Source organism: Dermacentor silvarum, chromosome 7 (genome assembly GCF_013339745.2).
Source record: "Dermacentor silvarum isolate Dsil-2018 chromosome 7, BIME_Dsil_1.4, whole genome shotgun sequence".
NCBI lineage: Eukaryota > Metazoa > Arthropoda > Arachnida > Ixodida > Ixodidae > Dermacentor > Dermacentor silvarum.
The window spans coordinates 135797249-135820145 of NC_051160.1; the positions used below are offsets into that span (position 1 = coordinate 135797249).

The window sequence follows — 22897 nt, forward strand, 5'->3', positions numbered from 1 at the left end:
GGCTGGGGCCACACAACGTGCACCAAATAATCAAGAGGCGATGGACGCCGATGAGAGCTCCGCGAGCGGAGAGGAAGCGGCGACCTCAGAGACCGTGACCACGGCAACGACACAGATCCCGCGAGAAGGAGAGCTAACGGCCATTTTGGCCGCAATTTCCCAAATTAACGAAAGGCTAGGCAAAATGGATGCCCGACTGGAAGCTGTCGAGAATCAGCTTAACACACCAGCGGTGAAGCACAAGCGCCTAGCGCTAAAAGTAGCCTCAACATCGTTGAGCAACCGCTTCACGTCCCTGAAAAGGTAGCCGGCCGAAAGAGTCAAAGACGCCATCACAAAAAGGCGCAATCGACTCGAGACGTCTGGAAAGGATGATGCAGAACCCAAGTAAGAAGCACAAGAAGAAGACCGGGGGGAACACCACCGCAATTTACCAATGAAACTGCCGCGGGATTTGCAACAAAGAAGCGGAACTACTATTACACATTGACGGGCAAGAAAACAAGCCTGATGTAATTGCTCTACAGGAAATAAACGGGCAACCAAGACTCCCGGAGTACGTCACTTACACTGACCCCACGGAGAACGGAACGGCGGTGCTCGTGCGCAGCAACGTGGCGGCAAGTCAACATGTCACGGCGCAGGGTGGCTGCGAGCACACGCTGGTCGAAATTCATGCAAGAGAAATTGGCAGCTCAGGCAATCTATTCGTAATGAGCGCGTACTGCCGGCCGTCACAACGGCCGGCAGTACGCGCTCATTACGAATAGAAGAGGCACTGTTGCCTCTGCTGGTGAGAAGAGGCAACAGTGCCGCGAGAGACACTACGCCAGACCTGTCGTGGTTATCGGGCACACTAGACGTCTCCTGGAGATGCGAAGAAGTGTACCTGGGGTCTGACCACAGCGTGATCAGCATCACGATTCGAGGCTCCCGATATCGGGCTGTGCTGGGGAGGGCGCGGATCACGGATTGGGACAAGATGAGAAACTTTACCCAAGAACAAGAAGAGGCGTCCGAGAAAGAATTGGGACAAGCTGAAAGAAAGCAGACTTACACCGAATGGGCGCGGGACCAGATGAAGGCCCTCCAAAAATTTACCCAAGAAATCACAACGACGTCGCAGACACCGTACGTGGACTCCCGACTGACCCACATGTGGGTGGCCCGGCAGTCACTAACGCGGCGGTGGAAACGTCAGAGACACAATAGAAAGCTGGCCAAGCGCATAGCAGTCTTGAACAAACAGATAGCCGAGCACGCGGCCAAACTATGCAGGGAAAATTGGCTGAAGACCTGCGATGGCCTGCAGGGCAAGCTCTCGATGTGGAAGACGTGGTGTCTCTTGAGGCATCTGATCGACCCGCTGAGTAGCAAAACTGCGACCAATCGCAACCTTACCAAAGTATTGAACACGCACAAGGGAGACGGCCGCAGGCTCCTGGAAGACCTGAAGGCGAAGTACCTAAAGACAGAGAAGGGCCAGTACCCGGTGCCCGATAGGTACGAAGGACCCGACAACGAATAGCTTTACCGGCCGTTTGTCATGACGGAACTGTGGACAGAGATAGATGAAAGTAACAAGAGAAGTGCACCCGGCAGGGACGCCATAACTTACAAACTACTCGGTAACATGAGCGGTGCAGCGGCCCGCGGCCTCCTAGAGCACATCAACGAAGCCTGGGAGAACTCGCGGTTGCCGAAGGAATGGAAGGACGCAGAGGTCCGCTTCATTCCAAAGACCGGCAAGGCCCTCACGATAGACAACATGCGGCCAATCTCCCTCACGTCCTGCGTGGGGAAGGTGATGGAGCGCATGGTCATTCGCCGGCTGCAGAAGCACCTCGAAGAAACGGATCAGATGCCGGAGACGATGTACGGCTTCAGGCAACATCTCAGCACCCAAGACGTGATGATCCAACTCCACGAACTAGTCGTCAAGCAGGCAATGAGGCACGCGCCGCGCGGGATACTTGCCCTCGATCTGAAGGGAGCGTTTGACAACGTGTCCCACGCGAGCGTGTTGCAACATCTGAACAAGACCAAGTGTGGCCAAAAGACATTCGGCTACATAAAATATTTTTTGTCAAACCGAACGGCTACCATCAGGATTGGTGAGAAGTCGGACCCTGTCCAGCTCTGCGATAGGGGCACCCCTCAGGGATCGGTCTTGTCGCCCCTGTTCTTCAACCTGGCCCTCCTGCCCCTGCCCGATCTACTCAAGCAAATCGAAGGCGTGGACCACGCGTTCTACGCCGACGACATTACGGTATGGACGGCCCGAGCCGGGTCCGATGCCTGGATGGAGGAAGCCTTGCAGCGGGCGGCAACAACCGTGCACGAATACGCCAAGTCGTGCGGACTGAGCTGCTCTCCCCAGAAATCGGAGCTGCTCATGATCCAACCGGGAAAACCAAAGAAGGAGCTGCCGCCGAACGTGATCATCACCATCGACGGAACGGCCATCAAGCCAACACAGCAGATTAGGCTTCTCGGCCTATTGCTTCAAAGCGACGGGAAGGCACACGCCGCCGTCACAAAGATCAAAACTGCAACCGAACAAGTACTTAGTATGCTTCGGAGGGTGTCTAACAGAAACCGAGGCCTTAAAGAGGACGATGCCATGCGCTTGGTACGCGCGTTCGTCGTGTCGCGGGTTACCTACTCCGCCCCGTATCTCCAGCTGACGAAGGCGAATAGGGACACTCTAAACACGATGCTTCGTAAGGCAACGAAGCAAGCACTGGGCATGCCCATATACTCGTCCACGCAAAGACTGCTAGACATGGGTGCCCACAACACGGTGGAGGAGCTCATCGAAGCCCAACTCTCTAATCAGAGAATCCGGCTCAGTCACACGGAATACGGACGAACCGTCCTACGCAAGATAGGATGGCTGATCGAGCCAGTACCCCTCAAGGCGGCCCTTCCGGAAGACTGGAAGACGACCATTCACACCAAACCTCTTCCTCGGAACATGACGCCAGGCAAGGACGACGAGAGGCGCACCACGCGGGCTAAAGCCATGGCCCGGAAGCTGGAAGAGAACCCCAGGGTCCTCTACGCGGACGCCTCGCTCCGAAAACACAGTGACCGAGCAGCGGTGGTGGTTACCTCAAAAGACAGGCTGATCGTCAGCGCGTCCCTGAAGACAACAGACCCCGCAGTTGCGGAAGAAGCGGCCGTGGCCCTCGCACTCACACAGCCGAGCGTGGACACCATGGTCACCGACTCAAAGACAGCCTACGGAAGCTTCCGCAGGGAGGTAATCTCCTCCTCGGCCCGAGCCATTCTATCCAAGTGCAAGCCTCCGGGAAGAGCCATAGAGCTCCTGTGGGTCCCGGCTCACTCGCAGGTAGCAGGCAACACCATCGCCGACTACCATGCCCGAGAAATGTCAATCCGGGCAGAGCACGAGCCGGAAGAGCTACTGCACCCGGATACCAGCTTTCGGGACATTACCCGGATGAATCGAGAGGAAAGGTGCAAACTGCCAGAACCGCACCCCAAACTCACCAGGCAACAACAGACCATCCTGCGTCGAGCGCAGGCGGGATCGCTTGCGCATCCCGTACTGATGAACCGCATGTACCCCGCGGAACATGATACGCTGTGTCCTTTTTGCAAAAGGAAAAGGGCACCCTGCCGCACATCTTGGCCGAGTGCACAAAACTCAACACCCCCCCCTCCTCCCCTTCCCGCCAACACCCTCAATCCCCAACCCCTTGAGCGATGGGAGACCTTGTTATCCAGCCTTGCCCTACCGATTCAGCTCGCACTGACGGACAGGGGCCAGAAGCTGCTGGGAACATATGGGTCCCGTAACTAGGGAACCACCCCGTCTGCTACCTGTGGGCACCACCAATATATTTTGGGCCTAATAAATGTTTATTCATCATCATCCTGTACAAAAGAACTACTCAAGCACGGGTGCACGCTTCCTTCTAGTGGTGCCGGAGCGTCTCCGGCCAGCAATCCTTTAGGCTATGCATGATGACCCTACCTCCGATCACTTAAGCACTGTGCGCACCTTTTATCTCATTCAAGAACGCCTTTACTGGCCCCGGATGCGACATTCGGTTGAGTTGTATGTCGGCAGCTGCATACCGTGCCAACGTCGGAAACGTCCAACCACTGCCCCATCTGGTAACCTTCAACCTGTGCCGCCTCCCAGCTTGCCCTTTAAGCAAGTTGGAAATGATCTGTTCGGACCTTTTTTCAGTTATTCAAGAAGAACCGCTGAATAATTGTCTGCACCGACTATTTCACGCGCTACTGCGCGACGGTGGCTATACCATCAGCCACTGCCACCGAAGTGTCGCTCTTCTTACTTGACGTTATTGTTCTGCGACATGGACCGCCTTGTGTTACTATAAGCGACCGGGGACGTCTATTCACAGCGGATATCGTGGAAGAGCTTCTACGTTTCTGTGACTCGCACCTCAGGCACTCGACGCCGCATCATCCACAAACGAACGGCCTCACTGAGCGCTCTAATCGAACGATCACGAATATGCTTTCCATGTATGTTGCGTCTGATCATAAGAATTGTGATGAAGTTCTACCGTTTATTACTTACGCATACAACACCGCCAAACATGAGACAACCGGTTACAGCCCCTTATTCCTTCTATATGCTCGCCCGCCCCGGTATAGGCTCGGCACTGTCCTCCCTTTTTACCACCACGACAATCCTGCGGTCGCCGATTTGCCATGCCTCGCTGAAGAGGCTCGGCGACTTGCGCGTCTGCGGACTTTGGCATTGCAAGAAAACTCCAAAGCACGCTACGACGCTCGACATCGGCCTGTTACATATCACCCTGGTGAACTCGTTTGGCTTTGAACTCCCACAAGGAAGCGCAGCCTGTGCCAAAAGCTGCTGGCAAACTACGATGGACCATATGTTGTCATCAGTAATAAGTACAAGTCATCAGTAATAAGTACATCCGTGATCAGTATATTTCCCTGCAGCACTATATATTTAGATGAACAGATCACGAGCTCAAGGTAACGGGATATACTGCATAAAAAGGAATTTGAAGGAATTTGAAGAGTGCTTTCTTCCCCAAGACCATTCCTCAAAGGAATAGACTGCCTGCTGTAGTAGCTAGCACAGTTGATAACGAAGCCTTTGCAGCTGCTCTCTAAAATAAATTTTTCGTTATTACTGACTTCGACTGTAGCTATATTTTTAATGTAATATCTGTAGAGATCCCTGTGTTATTAAAATTGTCTTGTATTGTTGCATGCAGCAAGCTCCAAGGCGAATGCTTCATTTTTGTATGTTGAAAATGTGTATTGAACGAGAAGAAAGGGAACCGAGGGGCCGGATTTTTATTAATCATATCATAAGAAGCCAACAATGACACCAAGGACAACATAGGGGAAATTACTTGTACTTTCTAATTGAATTAAAGAAATGATAAATTATTTATTGGAAATGAAAATGGATGAAAAAAACAATTGTCCGCAGGTGGGGAACGAACCCACGTCTTCGCATTACGCGTGCGATGCTCTCACCATTGAGCTACCGCGGAGCCGTTTTCCCATCCACTTTCTGGGGTATTTATGTTTTACAACTAGAATCAACCCTTATTATGATTAATAAAAATCGGGCCCCTCGGTTCCCTTTCTTCTCGTTCATTACATAACGAGGGCACGAATCCGGCAACATTGATGCCTTCAGGTAGCATATGTAGGTTTATTGACCGGTTGCAATCACCCAAAAAGATCACGTGCTCGTGACGCCTGCGGCAAAAAGGATGTTCCACACCCGCCCATACGTTTGTGAGCGGTGGCGCTGGCTAACACTCCCAGGGCTGACTCTAGGTGTAAAACATAAATATCCCAGAAAGTGGATGGGAAAACGGCTCCGCGGTAGCTCAATGGTGAGAGCATCGCATGCGTAATACGAAGACGTGGGTTCGTTCCCCACCTACGGACAGTTGTTTTTTCATCCATTTTCATTTCTATTAATTAATTTATCGTTTCTTTAATTCAATTAGAAAGTACAAGTAATTTCCCCTATGTTGTCCTTGTTGTCATTGTTTGTTGGCTTCTTATGATATGATTATAAAAATCCGGCACCTCGGTTCCCTTTCTTCTCGTTCAATACACAGTTTCAACATACAAAAATGAAGCATTCGCCTTAGAGCTTGCTTTCCTACCATTTCACAAGCTGGACGAATAATCCTCAAGACGAGCTGCGAAGTTTTACGACAAATCTAGAAATGCTGCTAGTACTCGCTTAGAACGCGTGTTACGGTCGTTCTCGTGGTCTTGTTTCCTCGTGAACTTTAAGCTCTGGCTAACCGTAACATACTCTATTCCAAAAGTTTCTGTCTGCTACTTTTTACCATGGGGAACCTGGTGACCTTCTCCATAAAATTTTCGTTTGAGTTGTGTACGGCTATACAAAGCAAATAATGAAAAGCGAGCTGACAACACGGGGGTGTTCTTAGAAACGAAGCAAACCCGGAAAGTACAGCATTGGAAACAGTGGTCTTAGTGCCAGGTGCCTTGGAAGAGTCAGTTTGTGACAGCGCACTTACGGCGTATTCATGTCACTAATTGCAGTCAGCATCTTATGCAATTTTTGGGGATCACGTGCTGATAACATCGAGCAGAATATCTTACCTATACACGGGCCCGTACTCCTTGGCCCATTCGACTGCTTTCGTGGAGTGGAAACCACGCCAATAGAGTTCTTCGTGTCCGAGAATGGTGCTCACAGGTGGCATGGGTGGACGTACAGTTCCGCCAGGAAGGCTTCGCTCCTTACGCCAGCGTTGTAGAAGTAGCTTCAACAGAATGCATATGGCAAATGTCACAACAAGCACAACTAGAGGCATATTGTAGGCTCCACTCTTCCTGGCTGGTGGCTCGTTACCTGAAGATGATATAAAGGTAAAAATTAGTTGGTAAGTTTAGATTACTCTCTAACATAAAGTGGAATTTGGGTAAACCACCGAACTAAACAAGAAAAATGTGGAGAATCAATCACTCATGCCTGTATTGTTATTCAGTTTTTAAGATCAGTTCCTAATTAAGAGTTTATTGTTTTTCATGAAATAGCTTGCAATCACAAATGCCATTTAAAACCATCAAATAGAAACAGTCATAATCAACTACAGAAAGGGGCTGCTGCTACTGACGTATGAAATATGGTTAATATGTATGGAAGAGGCTAGGGGAGCAACATGTATTTATAAGACGAAGCCCATAAAGGCAGACAATTGTTCAACCAAGGTCGTGGCTGCATATTAGCCAAATTTATCGACAAGGCTGCCACTATTTCCCGCATCCTCTCCACAATATGCATATCCAAACACTTGTATTCTCGAGAAGACGGATCGAGCCACTTTGCTCCTAGTGGTTAGAGAACTAGGGATCTGAAACTTATGGGGCGTGTGACGTAAAAATGTGTTGAACATTTATAGTGGCTTCCAGACCAATGTTGCTCCTGTGGAACGCTGCTCTTTCTGTCTGCTGAGTTTGTGATTTTTTGTATTTCGGGGATCATCGTTCTCCTGCGGGCGGCGATGGATCCTGACCCCGTTGTACGTAGTCCCGACCTGGCATTGCCTTCGACGTCAGCCTCAAGGAAGCGGAACAGCCGAGATGATGACACCGCCAGTGACAGCACTGAACTGTATACGGCGAGTAGCGATGACAGCGACGACGACTTCGTCCCTGTGGCGATGCGCAAGGCGAAGAGGAGGATCCTCGCTGGGTCTTCGCCAGGAAGTACTTTAACATTGAAGACTTCCTCTGGTCCGCCACGCCAGACTATACTGTTTGTTCCCGTTGATCCTTCGGACAACCTGAGGAGCATGAATCGGCAACTCATCTCGGCACGATTTGAATCCCTCGCACCGAATGAGATAAATAACATTCGAATTAACCCACGCAAGAACGTCCTGGCCATAGACGTCGAGCACCCGGCAGCTTTACATACGTTGGGAACCGTTTCGGAGCTTGGCGACATCAGAGTCCACGCTTACATCCCGCAGGACCGAGGCACGATAACGGGCGTCATATATGATGTCGACGTCTGTATACCGAATGCTGAGCTTCCTATCCTTGTCAAGCCAGCTACTGACGCCACGGACATATTGCAAGTTTGCCAAATAGGGAACTCGCCTTGCCTCTAGGTGATCTTCAAAGGCGACTGTCTTCCTTCACATGTGAAGGCTGGTCTGTTTCGTTATGTCGTTCGAGTCTATATTCCCAGGCCTCTTCAATGCCACAAGTGTCTGAGAATGGGCCACGTGAGTGGCGTATGTAACAAGTTAGCTTGTCCGTGCTTTACCGAACCCCACACAGCAGAGCCTTGCAAGGCGACTACCTTGAAATGCAGAAACTGCAATGGAGATCATGATGCATTTTCAAAAAACTGCCCACTAATCAAGAAGAAGAAGAGAAGCTTGAGACAATTGGTGAAGGACGGCTCATTACGGAAGGAAGCGATAACGACAGTTAGAAGACGACGTTCTCGTCGACGGCGCTCATCCAAGAAAGAAAAAAGTGCTGTTTTACCTCCAGAGCGTTCCATTACGCCGCCGCCACCGCCACTGCCACCACCGTCAAGCGCCATATGCCTACATGGAGAGAATAATACCGAGGCTAAGAGAAGAGAATCTAACGCAGCTTGGCCTGCACTACCACAGGCACACTTCCCCGCAGAGCGACAGCATCGACTACCGCCAAGCACTACTTCGACAACAGATAAACAAGCTGCGCAATATGTCCAGGTCTTAGCATTGCTGAGGTCGTTGGTGAGTGTTATCCGCACACTCCTGAATAAAATGCAAACACCATCCTCTAAATGCCCACTGCAAGTGCTGGATTCACTTGAACCAGTACTTGCGGGTCTACAGTAAGAAGATGGCTTGCCATCCACAACCACTGCGGCCATTCCGGGAGAAAGTCAAGTGTGCTTTCATACTTCAATGGAACGCCAGAGGTCTGCAGTCACGGATGTCAGAATTTCGCCAATTTGTTTTTGAGAAGAAGTTCCCCATTCTCATAATTTATGAACCTCATTTTTCACAGACAATTCGACTGTCGGGCTACGAATCATTTGTTTCTTCGTCATGCATTGAACGCAGTCAGGTTGCTGTGTAGATTCGCAAGGAGCTCACGTATGTTCACCAAATAGCGCTGCCTCACGACGACAATCAATACGTGTGTCTCCATGTTAAAAAGAAGAAAGTTTCATTTACACTCGTAGGCGCCTACATATGCCCATCACGTCGACTTGATCGACAGAGAGACTAAACGACATACTCACAAACACTCCAGGCCCTTGGATAATCATGGGTGATTTTAACGCCCACTATCCACTCTGGGGAAGCTTCAGGACAAATCAACGAGGCACGAGTCTAGTGGATCCCGCTGCCGAGCATGGACTGAGAGTTTCGAACGACGGCAGCCCGACTTATCTCCTAGGAGTGACTTACAGCAGCTGTTTGGACTTGACATTAGTGTCACGTAGTTTAAGTTCAAAGGTTCTGCAAGGAAGAAGTGAGTCCTGTAGAGCTCCGCAGCCGGATCGCCAGTGCTATTGAAGTGGGGCTCGGGCTCGACGCTGTTCCTGGTGCGCCTGGCTAAACCTACGCTGCTGTGTCTTCCTGTCGGCGTCCTTCGTGTCGTCCACAGCCGTGCTAGACTTCCTTGTCATAATTGGTGGAGGTTTGCTGGGTCTCCTGTAATCCTGGAATTGTGCAGCCGGATCCTCCCTGCCATCATGACCTCCGCAAGCGCCACGAGCTTACCACCACCTGCTCCCCAGTCCTCCGTATGCCCCGGCACACTCCGTCAGCGGGACCCTCCCACCTTTGGCGGTGCTGATGACCACGACGTTGATGACTGGCTATCATCATACGAACGCGTCAGCCTTAACAACAAATGGGATGACACCCCGAAATTGACCACCGTCCCTTTTTACCTCACCGTAATTGCCCACATGTGGTTTTGCAACCACGAAAGCGAAGTCCCAAGCTGGACTGTGTTCAAGACAAAGTTGCTGCTGTTCAAAAGCTTCGTGCCGAACAGCGTCTGCAGTCACGCTCTCAGCAGCCTGGTGAGACCTTTACGAGCTACATCGAAGATGTTATCGCTCTCTGCAAACGCGTCGATGCATCCATGACTGACGGCACAAAAATCAAGCATATACTGAAGGGTATCGACGAGGACGCGTTTCAGATGCTCATTTCAAAGAGCCCCTCTACTGTTGCCCAAGTAATTGAACCCTGCCAAAGCTATGACGAGCTTCGCCGTCAACGCCTCCTCACCCGCCGTCGTGTTCCCCATCAGGAATCGTTGTCCGGCTTGACCTCTCCTTTTCCAGATTCCACCCTCCTCTCGCAGATCAAGGCTTTCGTCCGGGAAGAAGTTGCTCGCCAGCGCTCCCTTATCTCCAACCCGCCGGAGTCCAGTTTGCCCCCTCAGTCCGGCCCTACGACACGTTATAGAAGAGCAAGTGTCAGAGGTCCTTCCTCTGGAGCGGGCGCCTCAACTCACCGCCCCACTTACTTACGCCGACGCCGTCGCACGACCACGCCCACGCTCCAGACCGCGATTTACCTCGTCCCCGCCCTAGCCTTCGCCCAGTTTCTGACCGCCGTTCTCCTTCTCCTCATCGTCGCTCGCTCTCCCCGATGCGTCGACGTCCCTCTACCGCTGACACGGAAAACTAGGCGGCGCAGTTCCCTAGGGAAGAACTGCGTCATCGTCGCAACGCTCAAGCCCTCTTCTTTCGCTGCCCAACATTTGATGTCGCTGTTCAAGGTGTCTCTGTGCTTGCCCTCATTGACACAGGTGCCACCATATCTGTGATTGCCGAAAAACTACGCCGCTCAATACGAAAAGTCACGATGCCTTTTTTCGGTTCGTTACTCCGCACGGCCACAGCACAGCACGTCCAGCCGGTGGCTGCGTGCACCGCCAGACTTGAAATTGAAGGAGTGGTCTACATCGTCGAGTTCATCGTTCTTCCCCACTGTTCCGACGAAATTATTTTAGGTTGGAATTTTCTCTCTCGTCACCAAGCTGTCATTGATTGCTCCCGTGCAGAAGTCGCCTTCTCTTCGCTTGGCAATGCCATATCCGACGACGTTTCGCTCGCTTTCCTGCAACAAGTTATCCCTCACTGACGACATCCAGATACCCCCGCACGCATCCGTTCTGGCACCTGTATCCTGTTCCGTTGCCTCCGACTCTACCGTACTCTTCACACCTTCCACTGCTTTCGTTCTTCGCCATATCTCACCATTCTCAACCACGCTGCTTTGCCTTCAAGCAGGTGCGACTCACCTTCCTGTTTACTACCACTTCCCATTCCCGATTACGTTGCTTCGCGGCGAATCTCTCGGCACTGTGGAGCCTTACGACACCATTACCGCGTTGAAACTTCCTACTGGATCGTCCGAGGCCAACACCCTCTCCGGTAGTCCCGTACCTGCCACATCGCCTGAAGACGTTTTCGGCCATGTCATTGACAAAGCCTTAAACTCCAAGCAGCGCTATGACCTCCTCCGTCTCCTCGACAAATTTCGCCCTGCTTTTGACAGCCATAGCAGTTCTCTGGGTCGAACGACGACTGTACGCCACTGCATTGACACCGGTGCTCACTCACCGCTACGGCAGCGACCATACCGCGTATCTTCGACAGAACGACGCGTCATTGATGAGCAACTAGATGAAATGCTCAAGCGTGGGGTCATTGAACCATCCGACAGTCCATGGGCATCGCCAGTTGTTTTAGTTAAAAAGAAAGATGGCTCGATCCGTTTTTGCGTGGACTACCGTCGCCTAAACAAAATAACCCGAAAGGACGTTTATCCATTGCCACGGATCGATGACGCCTTAGACTGCTTACAAGGTGCAGATTTCTTTTCCTCCCTCGATCTACGCTCTGGTTATTGGCAGGTGCCTATGGCTGCAGACGATAAGCCTAAAACAGCTTTCATCACACCTGATGGCTTATACGAATTTAGTGTGATGCCATTCGGCCTTTGCAATGCACCCGCGACTTTTGAGCGGATGATGGATACTATTCTTCGAGGCCTCAAATGGAACACGTGCTTGTGTTATTTGGATGATGTAGTAGTGTTTGCACCAGATTTTCCTACTCACCTCGACCGCTTGGAGCACGTTTTACGCTGTCTCGGTGACGCTGGCCTCCAACTCAACCTGAAAAAATGCCACTTTGGGGCACGCAAGCTGAAAATTCTCGGACATGTCGTGTCGAAGGACGTCGTTCTACCCGATGCCGCAAAGCTTCGTGCTGTTAAAGAATTCGCAAGGCCAACGTCTCTAAAACACTTGCGTAGTTTCATCGGCCTCTGCTCGTATTTCCGCCGCTTCATTCGAAATTTCGCTTCGATTATGGCACCGCTGACAGAGCTACTTAAAGGAGACCCCAATCATTCCGCGTGGTCCCCGGCTTTCGACGAGGCATTCGCGATGCTACGTCGCCTGCTTACAACACCACCGATACTGCGCCATTTCGATCCAACTGCTACCACGGAAATCCATACGGATGTTAGCGGCGTTGGTCTTGGCGCTGTGCTCGCCCAGCGAAAGCCCGGCTACCAAGAATATGTTGTTGCTTACGCGAGCCGCACTCTTACGAAAGCTGAAGCAAATTGTTTAGTCACGGAAAAAGAATGTCTAGCGATCATCTGGGCCATTACAAAATTTCGTCCATACCTGTACGGCCGGTCCTTCGATGTTGTGACCGATCACCACGCACTTTGCTGGTTGTCGTCCCTCAAGGATCCCTGCGGCCGCCTAGCCCGGTGGGCGCTGAGGCTCCAAGAGTACGACGTCCGGGTTGTCTACTGCTCAGGCAAGAAGCACGCCGATGCCGATGCTCTTTCGCGCTCGCCTGCCCACACCGACATTGTCAGTGTCTCCGTCCTAGACGACCCACTTCCCCCATTCGCTTCTGTCGACATGGCTTTGGAGCCGCGCAAGGACTCCTGGATTTCATCTTTGATAGATTACATCTCTGATTCACCTGAACGCCCACCATCCTGAGCGCTACGTCGGCAAGCTTCGCACTTCGCCATCCGCCACGGCATCGTCTATCACCGTAACTACAGTTCCGATGGCCGCAAATGGCTGCTTGTCATACCCCGGCAGCTCCGCACTGATGTATGCGCCGCTTTCCACGCCGACCCTCAGTGTGCACACGCTGGTCTCTTCAAGACCTACACCAGACTACGTCACAGGTTTTATTGGCGCGGTATGTACACATTTGTGCAAAAGTACATTCTCTCTTGCTCAGAATGTCAACGCCGCAAGCCTGATCCTTGCCGCTCTTCTGGACCAATGCAACCTTTGCCGTGCCCTTCACGACCCTTTAACCGGGTTGGAGTAGACCTATACGGGCCTCTGCCGTACACAGCTGCTGACAATCGCTGGGTCATTGCAGCTATAGACCACCTCACGAGGTACGCCGAAACGGCCGCTCTACCCGCCGCGACGGCTCGTGACGTTGCCTCCTTCCTACTTCAACGCTTCGTTCTACGCCACGGCGTTCCCCGCGAACTACTGAGCGACCGAGGCCGCGTCTTTCTCGCCGATGTCCTTCAAGAACTTCTCACTGAATGCCGCATTATTCATCGCTGTACCCCCGAATATCACCCGCAAACAAATGGATTGACAGAACGCTTTAACCGAACTCTTGGCGACATGCTTTCGACGTATGTCGCCTTCAACCACACCAACTTGGACCTCATCCTTCCCTATGTCACGTACGCCTACAATACGGCACCCCAGGCAACGACGGGCTTTTCTCCCTTCTTTCTTCTATATGGCCGAGAACCGCCATTTCCCATTGACACTATTCTTCCTTACCGTCCCGACTTGTCAGAGAGTACACCGGTTTCTGAAGCCACCCGGTATGCAGAAGAATGTCGGCAACTAGCTCGCTCCCTTACAACGCAAGAACAAGCGCTACTGAAATTTCGTCATGACGACAGGAGCCCCCACACCCAGTTTTCGCCTGACGCTCTCGTTTGATTATGGGTGCCTCCTACTTCGACACCAGGTGTCTCCTCCAAGTTTGTATCCCGATACCATGGACCCTACCGGGTTCTGCAGCAAACTGCTCCGGTGAACTACGTCATCGAACCTCTGACGCCCCCTACAGACCTGCGTCGCCGAGGACGCGAAACTGTCCACGTCGATTGGCTCAAGCCGTATCAGGAGCCCTTCGCCCTCACGACGCCTTAGGCCTCCTGTGTGGCTCTGTCTTCAGGGAGGGGGGAAGATGTAAAGAAGAAGGAGTGAGTCGTGTAGAGCTCCGCGGCCGGATCGCCAGCGCTATTGAAGTGGGGCTCAGGCTCGACGCTGTTCCTGCTGCGCCTGGCTAAACCTACGCTGCTGTGTCTTCCTGTCGGCGTCCTTCGTATCGTCCACAGCCGTGCTAGACTTCCTTGTCATGGTTAAATGGTTTACAGACATTGAAACTCACGGCAGCGACCATATACCTACGTATATGACCATCAGAGACCTAGATAACTCTATTTCCCCTGTGCTCTCAAGACAGACTGGCAAGCGTACCACATTTCGATCGATGACAAGTGCAGACATGAACATCCCGAGCGCCTTGAAGACATCATCATACAAACGCTACAGGCTTCTAGGCGGACGTATACAAGATCTACAAGACGCACAGATTTCGACCAAGAATTGGAGCGACTTCGGACGATCCGCCGGCGGGCCAAGAGACGATATAGACGTACTAAGTCCGTTTATTACTTAAGGGAAGCCCGACGTATTCACAAGAAAGTTAATCGTCAAATGATCAAACTTCAGAACTAACGATGGAATACCTTTTGCGAATAGCTGGACCCTCGCAAGCCGTTATCATCGGTGTGGAGAACTCTCCAGGGCCTTCGCTCACTTCCACAACAGCGTCGTCCCCTCACAGCGTTGGCCCTACATCAAGGTCGTCTAGAGCTTGAGGTCGCGGAAGATTTTTGTGCGAATGTTGCTGGCAACTTCGTTCTGCTGGCTGACTCCTCACTACATGACCTTGCGGCCGCGAGGTATCAAAGCATGGAAGTGCCTTTTTCTATGGAAGAACTGCAAGCGGCCTTGGCTGCGTGCAGGCGGTCGTCATCACCCGGGCCCGATGGGGTGACGTACGCTGCCTTAAGGCACCTAGGTTCAACAACACAATGTTATCTTCTGGATATCTTTAATCAATCTTGACATGACGGCATAGTCCCCGACGATTGGAAGTGTAGCCGACTGGGGCCTCTACTGAAGCCTGGGAAGTCTCCGCTGAACCTTACATCGTACCGCCCGACTGCACTTGCGACTTTCACCGGTAAGGTCGTGGAGAGGATGTTGCTAACACGTACGGAATGGTACCTCGAATACTATGACATTTACCCTGAGGCTATGGCTGGTTTTCTACTTGGACGATGTTCAATTGACAGCGTCATTGACCTTGTGACCTCCGTGCAACAACAAAAAGCTCTGAAGCGCCTCTCTATGGCACTCTTTTTAGATGTAAAAGGTGCCTACAACAACGTAACCCACGAAGCTATCCTCCAAGCTCTTGAGGCTGCAGAACTTGGAGGCTACGTCTTTAGGTGGATTAGGAGTTATCTATCACGGAGATATGTGTTTGTACTAGCTGAAGATGGGCCGACAAATAGCTATATCTCCAGTCGTGGTTTCCTACAAGGCGGAGTGTTCAGCCCTAATCTTTTCAATCTTGTTCTAGTGGGGCTCGCCGAAACGCTACCACAGATGGCTAATGTCTCGCTCTACGCAGACGATATTTGCATCTGAGCGTCCGGCGTGACAAGGCCGCAAGTGCGCACCAGAGTACAGAAAGCGGCAACCCTGACAGCGGCAGACCTTCACCGACAAGGCCTGATGATGTCCACAGAAAAGTGTGCACTTGTGACATTTACACGAAAACCGATGTATTTCTACCCAGTGCGTATCGCGGGCCAGTCAATTGAGTACAAGAAAACTCACATGTTCTTAGGCGTTATTGTGGATCGTGACCTCACTTGGAGTCCCCATGTCTCCCACAGGAAGAAAAAACTCATTTGTATTGAGAATATGTTTAAATTCGTAGCTGGAAAATCGTGGGGACCATCCGCGCGCTCCATGTTACAGCTATACACGGAACTTTTTCTCGGATTCCTGCGATACAGTCTTCTTGTCTTGTCAAACACATGCAAGACTAATATCCTTGCACTACAGAGCGTACAAGGCCAAGCACTTCGGACATGTCTTGGCCTCCCGGGATGTTCATCGACAGCTGCAAAGATTGTCATTGCACAGGAGCACCCGATCACCACTCATATCGTCGGTAAGACGCTAAGAGCGCACATTCGACACATTTGACGGCTACCATCCCACCATTTAGCCGATTTGCCAGTGCGAAGACTACAGGGTACATTTTGTAGTATTGTGACAAGACACCATGCATCAATACCATCGGCCTTCAAGCCTGCGAAACGTCAAACATCGGCCTTATGGGGTCTCTGGCGAATTCACGTGTGCCTCTAAATTCCTGGGATTAGCAAAAAGGCAAACTACTCAACACTAGCCCTGAAGCAATTGTCTCTGTCATCAACGAGTATTATTCTGACCACATACACATTTACACGGACGGTTCCACCATTTCCAACAGCTCTACCGGCGCAGTAGTTGCTCCATCGGACGCCGTCACTTTGCAAAATTTAAATACTCGCACAATGCCACGTCTACAACAGCACAACTTGCGGCTCTTCAAGGTGCACTCAATTACGTGCTCCAGCAGCCGCCAAATCGTTGAAGTTGAAGTTGATGTTGAATTTATTTTCATCAGTAGTACAAATATATAACAGGTGAAGTATAATTCAACAATCGGAGGTCCCGAAGTAAAAACTGTCGGGGGGACCTCCTAAACAGGAAACAAATGGGGGTTAATACAATTGGGGCAACAGTAGCAGGCTACATCACAGAAAGGTTGTGTTTGTCAGCGAAAACAAAAACAAAACAAACAAAAGGAAAAAAACAAGATAAAAAAGAAAAGAAATAAACAGAGCTTTGAATACGAAAATGTGGTTGTATTATGTAAAGCATGCAACACAGTATCGTCTTCATCGGGAAGAAAGAAAAACAGCGTTTTAATACGAAACTAGGTGGTGGTAGTATGGGGAACAAGCAATGCTGTAAAGTATTGATAGGGATAGAAAAAAACAATAAAAATATAAAAAGAAAGTTAGGAACAGTGCAATACAAATATATTTAATATTGTTTATATCGCACAATAAAAATACTAGGAGTTCGGTAATGAGTTAATATAATATGCCTTAGCTTTGCGCTTGAAGGCTTCAAATGCACATGATTTGATATCGGACGGAATCGAATTGCACAATGATATGCCTGAAAACATGACAGTAAATTTCCCATAGTTAGTTCGAATTTTAGGAAGGAGCAAATTATGACATGCGGAAAACCTTGTGTTATTACTATTAGAGAGGTGAGTACGAGTACAACTTTCAATACCTAACTCCGTATTTATGAGGCGGAACATTATTAGCAACAGCTTATGATGGAACAGCATGCGCAAGGGCAGAAGGTTTAGGGAACGAAAATGGGAGCAGAGTGAGATGTAAAAGGTTGAAATGTCAGCAATCGTACCGCTTGCTTTTGTAAAGCTTCTAGTGGGTGGAGATGAGTTAAGTATGTATTACCCCATGATGACAGGGAATATGAAAGATGACTGTGAATATACGCGTAATACAAAGACAAGAGAATACTTGGTTGAAAAAAAGAGCGCGATTTCACAATAACGTGAATGCGAAAAGAAATTTTTTGAACAAGATAATGACTAGAAATTTGGTTGACCCTGATCTTGTAATTTCTCTCCTTATCGATTTAAAGTGCATCGCTTTCGATACAGCTGTATGCTATTTCGTGCCCTAACCGTGATGGCCATCAAATGCTCAGAGTCGTATTACCTCGTAAGATAACCTATGGAATCATTTTAAGCTTATGTGATTGTTAATTGATACAACTAAGGAATCTATGAATAATGTTTGAGGGGAATGAAATACCATAAATGTTATTTTCGATAGATTGATGTATAACGAGTTTTTCTGGCACCATGCATGAACATTAGCGAGATCATTGTTTAGTTTGTTTAGTAGTGTGACGGAATTTTTGTCGGATACGAAAATGGTTGTGTGATCAGCATAGAGAAGGCAGTGGGCATGCGTTAATATTTGTGGCAAATCATTAATGAATCATTGGGCCATTTTCAGTGATTCCAAAGCAACCCTACAAATTCTACAGTTTTCCCTACGACAAGCGTTACACGAGCAGCTAGTGCACGATATTAGGCACGCTCATCATCACGCGCTCAATGATGGACATGACATTGCATTTCAGTGGCTGCCAAGCCATTGCGGAATTGTCGGTAACGACAGCGCAGATGAAGCAGCACGCTCGGCTCATCACAAACATCAGCTGGTTCCTATACCACTCTCAAGAACGGATGCTGCGCGGCAACTTCAATCGATTGCTCGCCACATCACACTTCTGCGATGGACACACTTCTGCGATGGAATTCACCGGGTTTCACCAACTTACGTTTGCACTCTCTTGACCCTCACTTTCGACTTCGCCTACCACCTCGACTCTCCCGTCGTGAAACAACTTTACTGTGTCGCATGTGGTTGGGTGTCGCATTTACCAACGCCTATTCGTTCCTAATAGGGATGACCAACAGTGCGGCGTGCAATTTGTGCGGGTGCGACGATACTCTCGAGCACCTTCTGTGTCACTGTCTATCTTTTGACGCTCAACTACGTATTCTCCAAGCTAAACACAACCTGTTAGATAACAGAACGCTCTCGGAAGATAAGATTCTTGGGCCATGGCCTATGCATTATTGCATGCAAAAGGCCACAAAAGCCCTTCTGCAGTTCGTGAAGAGTACTGGATTCTATGAACGCTTGTGACAGCGGAGATACTTCTGTGACTGTCTCTGCGAATGACTGACTCTATTTTTTTTTCTTTTCTCTCCTTATATATTCTTCCCCTTTCCCCCTCCCCAATGTAGGGTAGCTAACCGGGCACGTCCTTGGTTAAACTCCCTACCTTGCCCTCTTCGTTTCTCTCTTCAATATATTATATTTGATATGTATTCTATATATATATATATATATATATATATATATATATAATTTCTTCAATATATTTGTCAATTAGCCGGAAGGTTTAAAGGAAAGCTGTATATGTTTTTCAAAACTTCTTTCGTCTCTATGATCTGTGTTCCCAATTTCTAACACGAACTAGGGTAATGAGTTGCTGAATCAGTGGGTAAACTTCTTACGCGCGCTGTCGTTCACACAAGCAAACGGAGGTGAATGTTTGTAAAATTCAGCCAATTATAGGTGTTGAAGTTAACCGATAATGTTATCTATCTCATTCAATTGCAAAAAATACTAAGGCCCCTAGGAATTTTCATACCGAAGTAGAATGCTTAAAATGATTCCATAGGTTATCTTACGACGTAATACGACTCTGAGCATTTGATGGCCATCACGTTTAGGGCACGAAATAGCATACAGCTTTTTTGAAAGCGATGCACTTTAAATCGATTTATTATTGAAATATTATACCAACTCTTGTAAACATAACGCTATAATCAGAGTGGCACAAATATTCTGGAAACAGGTGAAACAGTTTGAAACGCCCAAAGGTGTTTCTAGAATATGCAAAATCTGTGTGCGTCACACGTCCTTCAGCAACGTAGCGTCACCCTAGACTACTTCCTGATTGCATGTAAGGGCGTGTAGAAGTGCTTTATTACACTACCTCGTGGAAGTGCGCAGACCTACAAAATAAAAAAGAAGGCTGAACACTTTGAGTGATCCAACGTCTTGTATTCTGCTGTAAGGACTAATCGTATCGCACATTTCGCAAATGTTACGGCAAAAAATCGCTGCTGAGATTATTTTTAAAACTTCATTTTCACTCATAAATTTTTCATTTCTTCCCAGCGTCTTGAATTGGTCCAGCAAACCTTCTATGAAGTCAAATCATTTAAAGAGCACCACGTTGATGACATGCAAATGTCCAGACAAAGATGAATTGTCCACAGGGAATAGGGTACCCACATTCAAGTTGCAAACGTAAGCTTTCACTTATCTTTAGAACAAATTGTATAAAATCCGCTCAATCTCCTTCTTTAGGCCTGAGCTCTGACGTCGTGGACGTCGCAACATGCTATAGAGCATAAAGTGGTAAGTGTGGTGGTAAATCTTTATTTCCCAAAGTAGGGGTCCTGAAGGACACTCGGCTAGGCGCCAGGTGTAGAGGGCACCTCCCAGGTAGGGACAGAGATCTCGAAGCTATCCGCCGCGTCGCGGGCCTCCTGGACAGCCCAAAGTTGGTCGTATAGTGAAGCACTTTTTAGCACTTTGTCTCAACGTTCCTTGTTCTTCGCGTAAGCGTCACTCGATTCACAACCACACAACATATGGCTCAAGTCTACACGTTCACTGCAATGTCCACACAGATGTCGTCCATCGTAGTCTCGGACTCTCGGTAGATGTGCTTCATGCGCCCGGGGTTGGGGTATGAGTTCGTTTGGCAGCAAGCGTAACGTGACCGACTGGCTGCACGTTAATTTCTTATCCGGGAGGGGGAACTATCGTCTGTCTAGATAAAAGGGCTTAGTGAGCTCGTTGTAAGTGAATAATTGATGCCTGTACTCATTATGTGGTGTAGCGGGTGGGATGGCAGTGACGCGGTCGATGAGTCCTCGCGCCGCCTCCTGTGCGGTCTCGTTGATCTATATTCCGCAGGCCGCCCCCTAAGCTGCCCATGTGGGCCCGGAACCATACGATGGAGTGATCGGTGATGTTACTTCCGCCTAAGATTCGTAGCGTCGTCTTGTCTATCCCGCCCTTGGCGAAACCTCGAGTAGCTGCTCTATAGTCGCTGTATACAGTTGTGAAGCTGGAAGTCTTTGAAATCTAGTGCTATCGCTGTTTGTTCAGCTACCTCTGGCTTCTTGGTGTAAAGCGGGTAAGTGTGACGTTGAGGTACGTGAAGAGAGCAGTATCAATTAGCAAATGGGTGTAGGTATGTATGTGTTTTTATTTCCACCAATGACATGTCAATTCAAATTGTTAGCAATTATTGGAGTGGACTAAAGAATATATTGGGTCTTATGGGAATCCCTGGAGGTTACCTCCCCGTCCTCTCATCCATGGGGAGGTAACCGGTGATCTGTATCAGTATCAACATATTTGTCAATAGAATGGAAACGCAATAGGTGTGTTGAGATTAGGAAATCTGCCGTATAATATGTAGTCGGTTGACACAAAAAGTAGTTCTTTATACCGATAAGAGGGCCCTTGGTATGGCGGTGGTAATTGTGTGACAAACTGAAGACAATGCTTGCAAACTTACCAGTGTCTTGAAAGCGACTGAGCCTTTCGCTAAAATATGTTCCTCGTTTCAGATAGCACTGAAATTTGATTTGCTCAAAAATTTAAGAATTTGTTTCGATACATTTCAAGTTAATCTATAGTTACAGTGATGATCAAAAAGTGACTGACCTCACTTTGAAAAAGTATTTTTCCAATAAAATGTTCCCATCTGATATTATTGTTTAGGAGCATCGAGTCATAACCTAACGTAATGGAACTTGAAAACCTTAAGTGAGATTTGGTGAGCATTGTGTTTAAAAGTAGCATTAGCTTTAGTGAAAAATAATCAGGCTCATGTGAGCAAAATTAGGTAGTTGAAAACTGATCTGTGCCACCCTGAATGTGATTGTGACATTATGAACGTAGGCGGATTCACTACGTTTCATAGCATCAACTACCCTGTGAACTCATGTCATTTAAATATGACATTAAAGTCAACTTTTTATTACGGCTACTGTAAGTGACCTGAACGGATATTTACAAAGCTAAAAGGACACTCTTTCTAACGTATGGATAAACGTAAAATATATAATAGAACTGCTTTCTTTGCTTGGATATAATACCAGAAAAAAGCGTATAAGAAAATACCACTTCACCGGATGCCACAATTCTCATAATCGCTGTTAAGCTATGGTAACGTTTCTTCATTGATGTGTTCTCAGTTAGCTGTAAAACAATGCAGACACGCAGGCGCGCGCTCACACAGGCAAGAAATCGGAAAGAGATAAAACTGGGCAGAGCCAATTGGCCGAAATTATGCCATATGGGCTAATATACTGCTTGGCGGCAGCGATGGCAACAACTATGGTCAGTGGCGGTCTTATCAAATAAGCGTCGCTTGTGTCCTTCCGGAATCTACAGGTGTGATCAAATCTTCCAGATGCGCTTGCGGTGACAAAGTAAATTCGAGATCTTGCCATATTAATTTATGTGCGTCCCCAATATGCCACACCAGACGGGCCTGTTTTTCAAGAAAATACTACTAGGTTCAAGAATTAGCCGCGTAGCAAAATCGCATAAAGTTTGCTTGGAAATTGAGGAGGTTTGCACGAAGTATCTCCCTCTACAAAAACAAAATATTTAGCTCCTGATATAAATTAGGCGGCCAATTAGAGTTACAGAAGGGGTGCCAAGGGGAGGGAAACGCAGTCAAGCACAGCATAAAATTCGGGGGGCGTGTGATGAAATTAGGAAACCCGTAGGCGCAATTTGGGATCAGCTATGCAATACAAGTGTAAGCTGAGATCGCAAGCAAAGCTTTCGCCCTGCAGTGGACATAAAAATAAAGGCTGGTGATAATGATGATGATTAAAGCGAGATGCCTTTCTTGTTACTTTTCGTGGATTCATGCTCCTTATTCAAGATCTGGGGCCCTGTAACGTAAAACTATTCCAATCTGTTTTTACCCGCCATGGTTAATTAGTGCT

The 22897-nt window shown here is 48.8% G+C and overlaps 2 protein-coding genes across 3 annotated transcripts in view; both read right to left on the minus strand.

The window, feature by feature from the left end:
• The window catches only part of LOC125946981 (cytochrome P450 2C8-like), a 96671-nt gene extending 89773 nt beyond the window's left edge, over positions 1-6898 (minus strand). The window contains exon 1 of the mRNA XM_049671237.1: positions 6637-6898. Within this exon, the coding sequence (XP_049527194.1) occupies positions 6637-6851 (215 nt within the window). The 5' untranslated portion in view covers positions 6852-6898. The remainder of the gene's footprint in view (positions 1-6636) is intronic.
• Positions 1-22897, minus strand: part of LOC119458471 (3-oxoacyl-[acyl-carrier-protein] reductase FabG) — a 463543-nt gene that overhangs the window by 190995 nt on the left and 249651 nt on the right. The window lies entirely within an intron of this gene.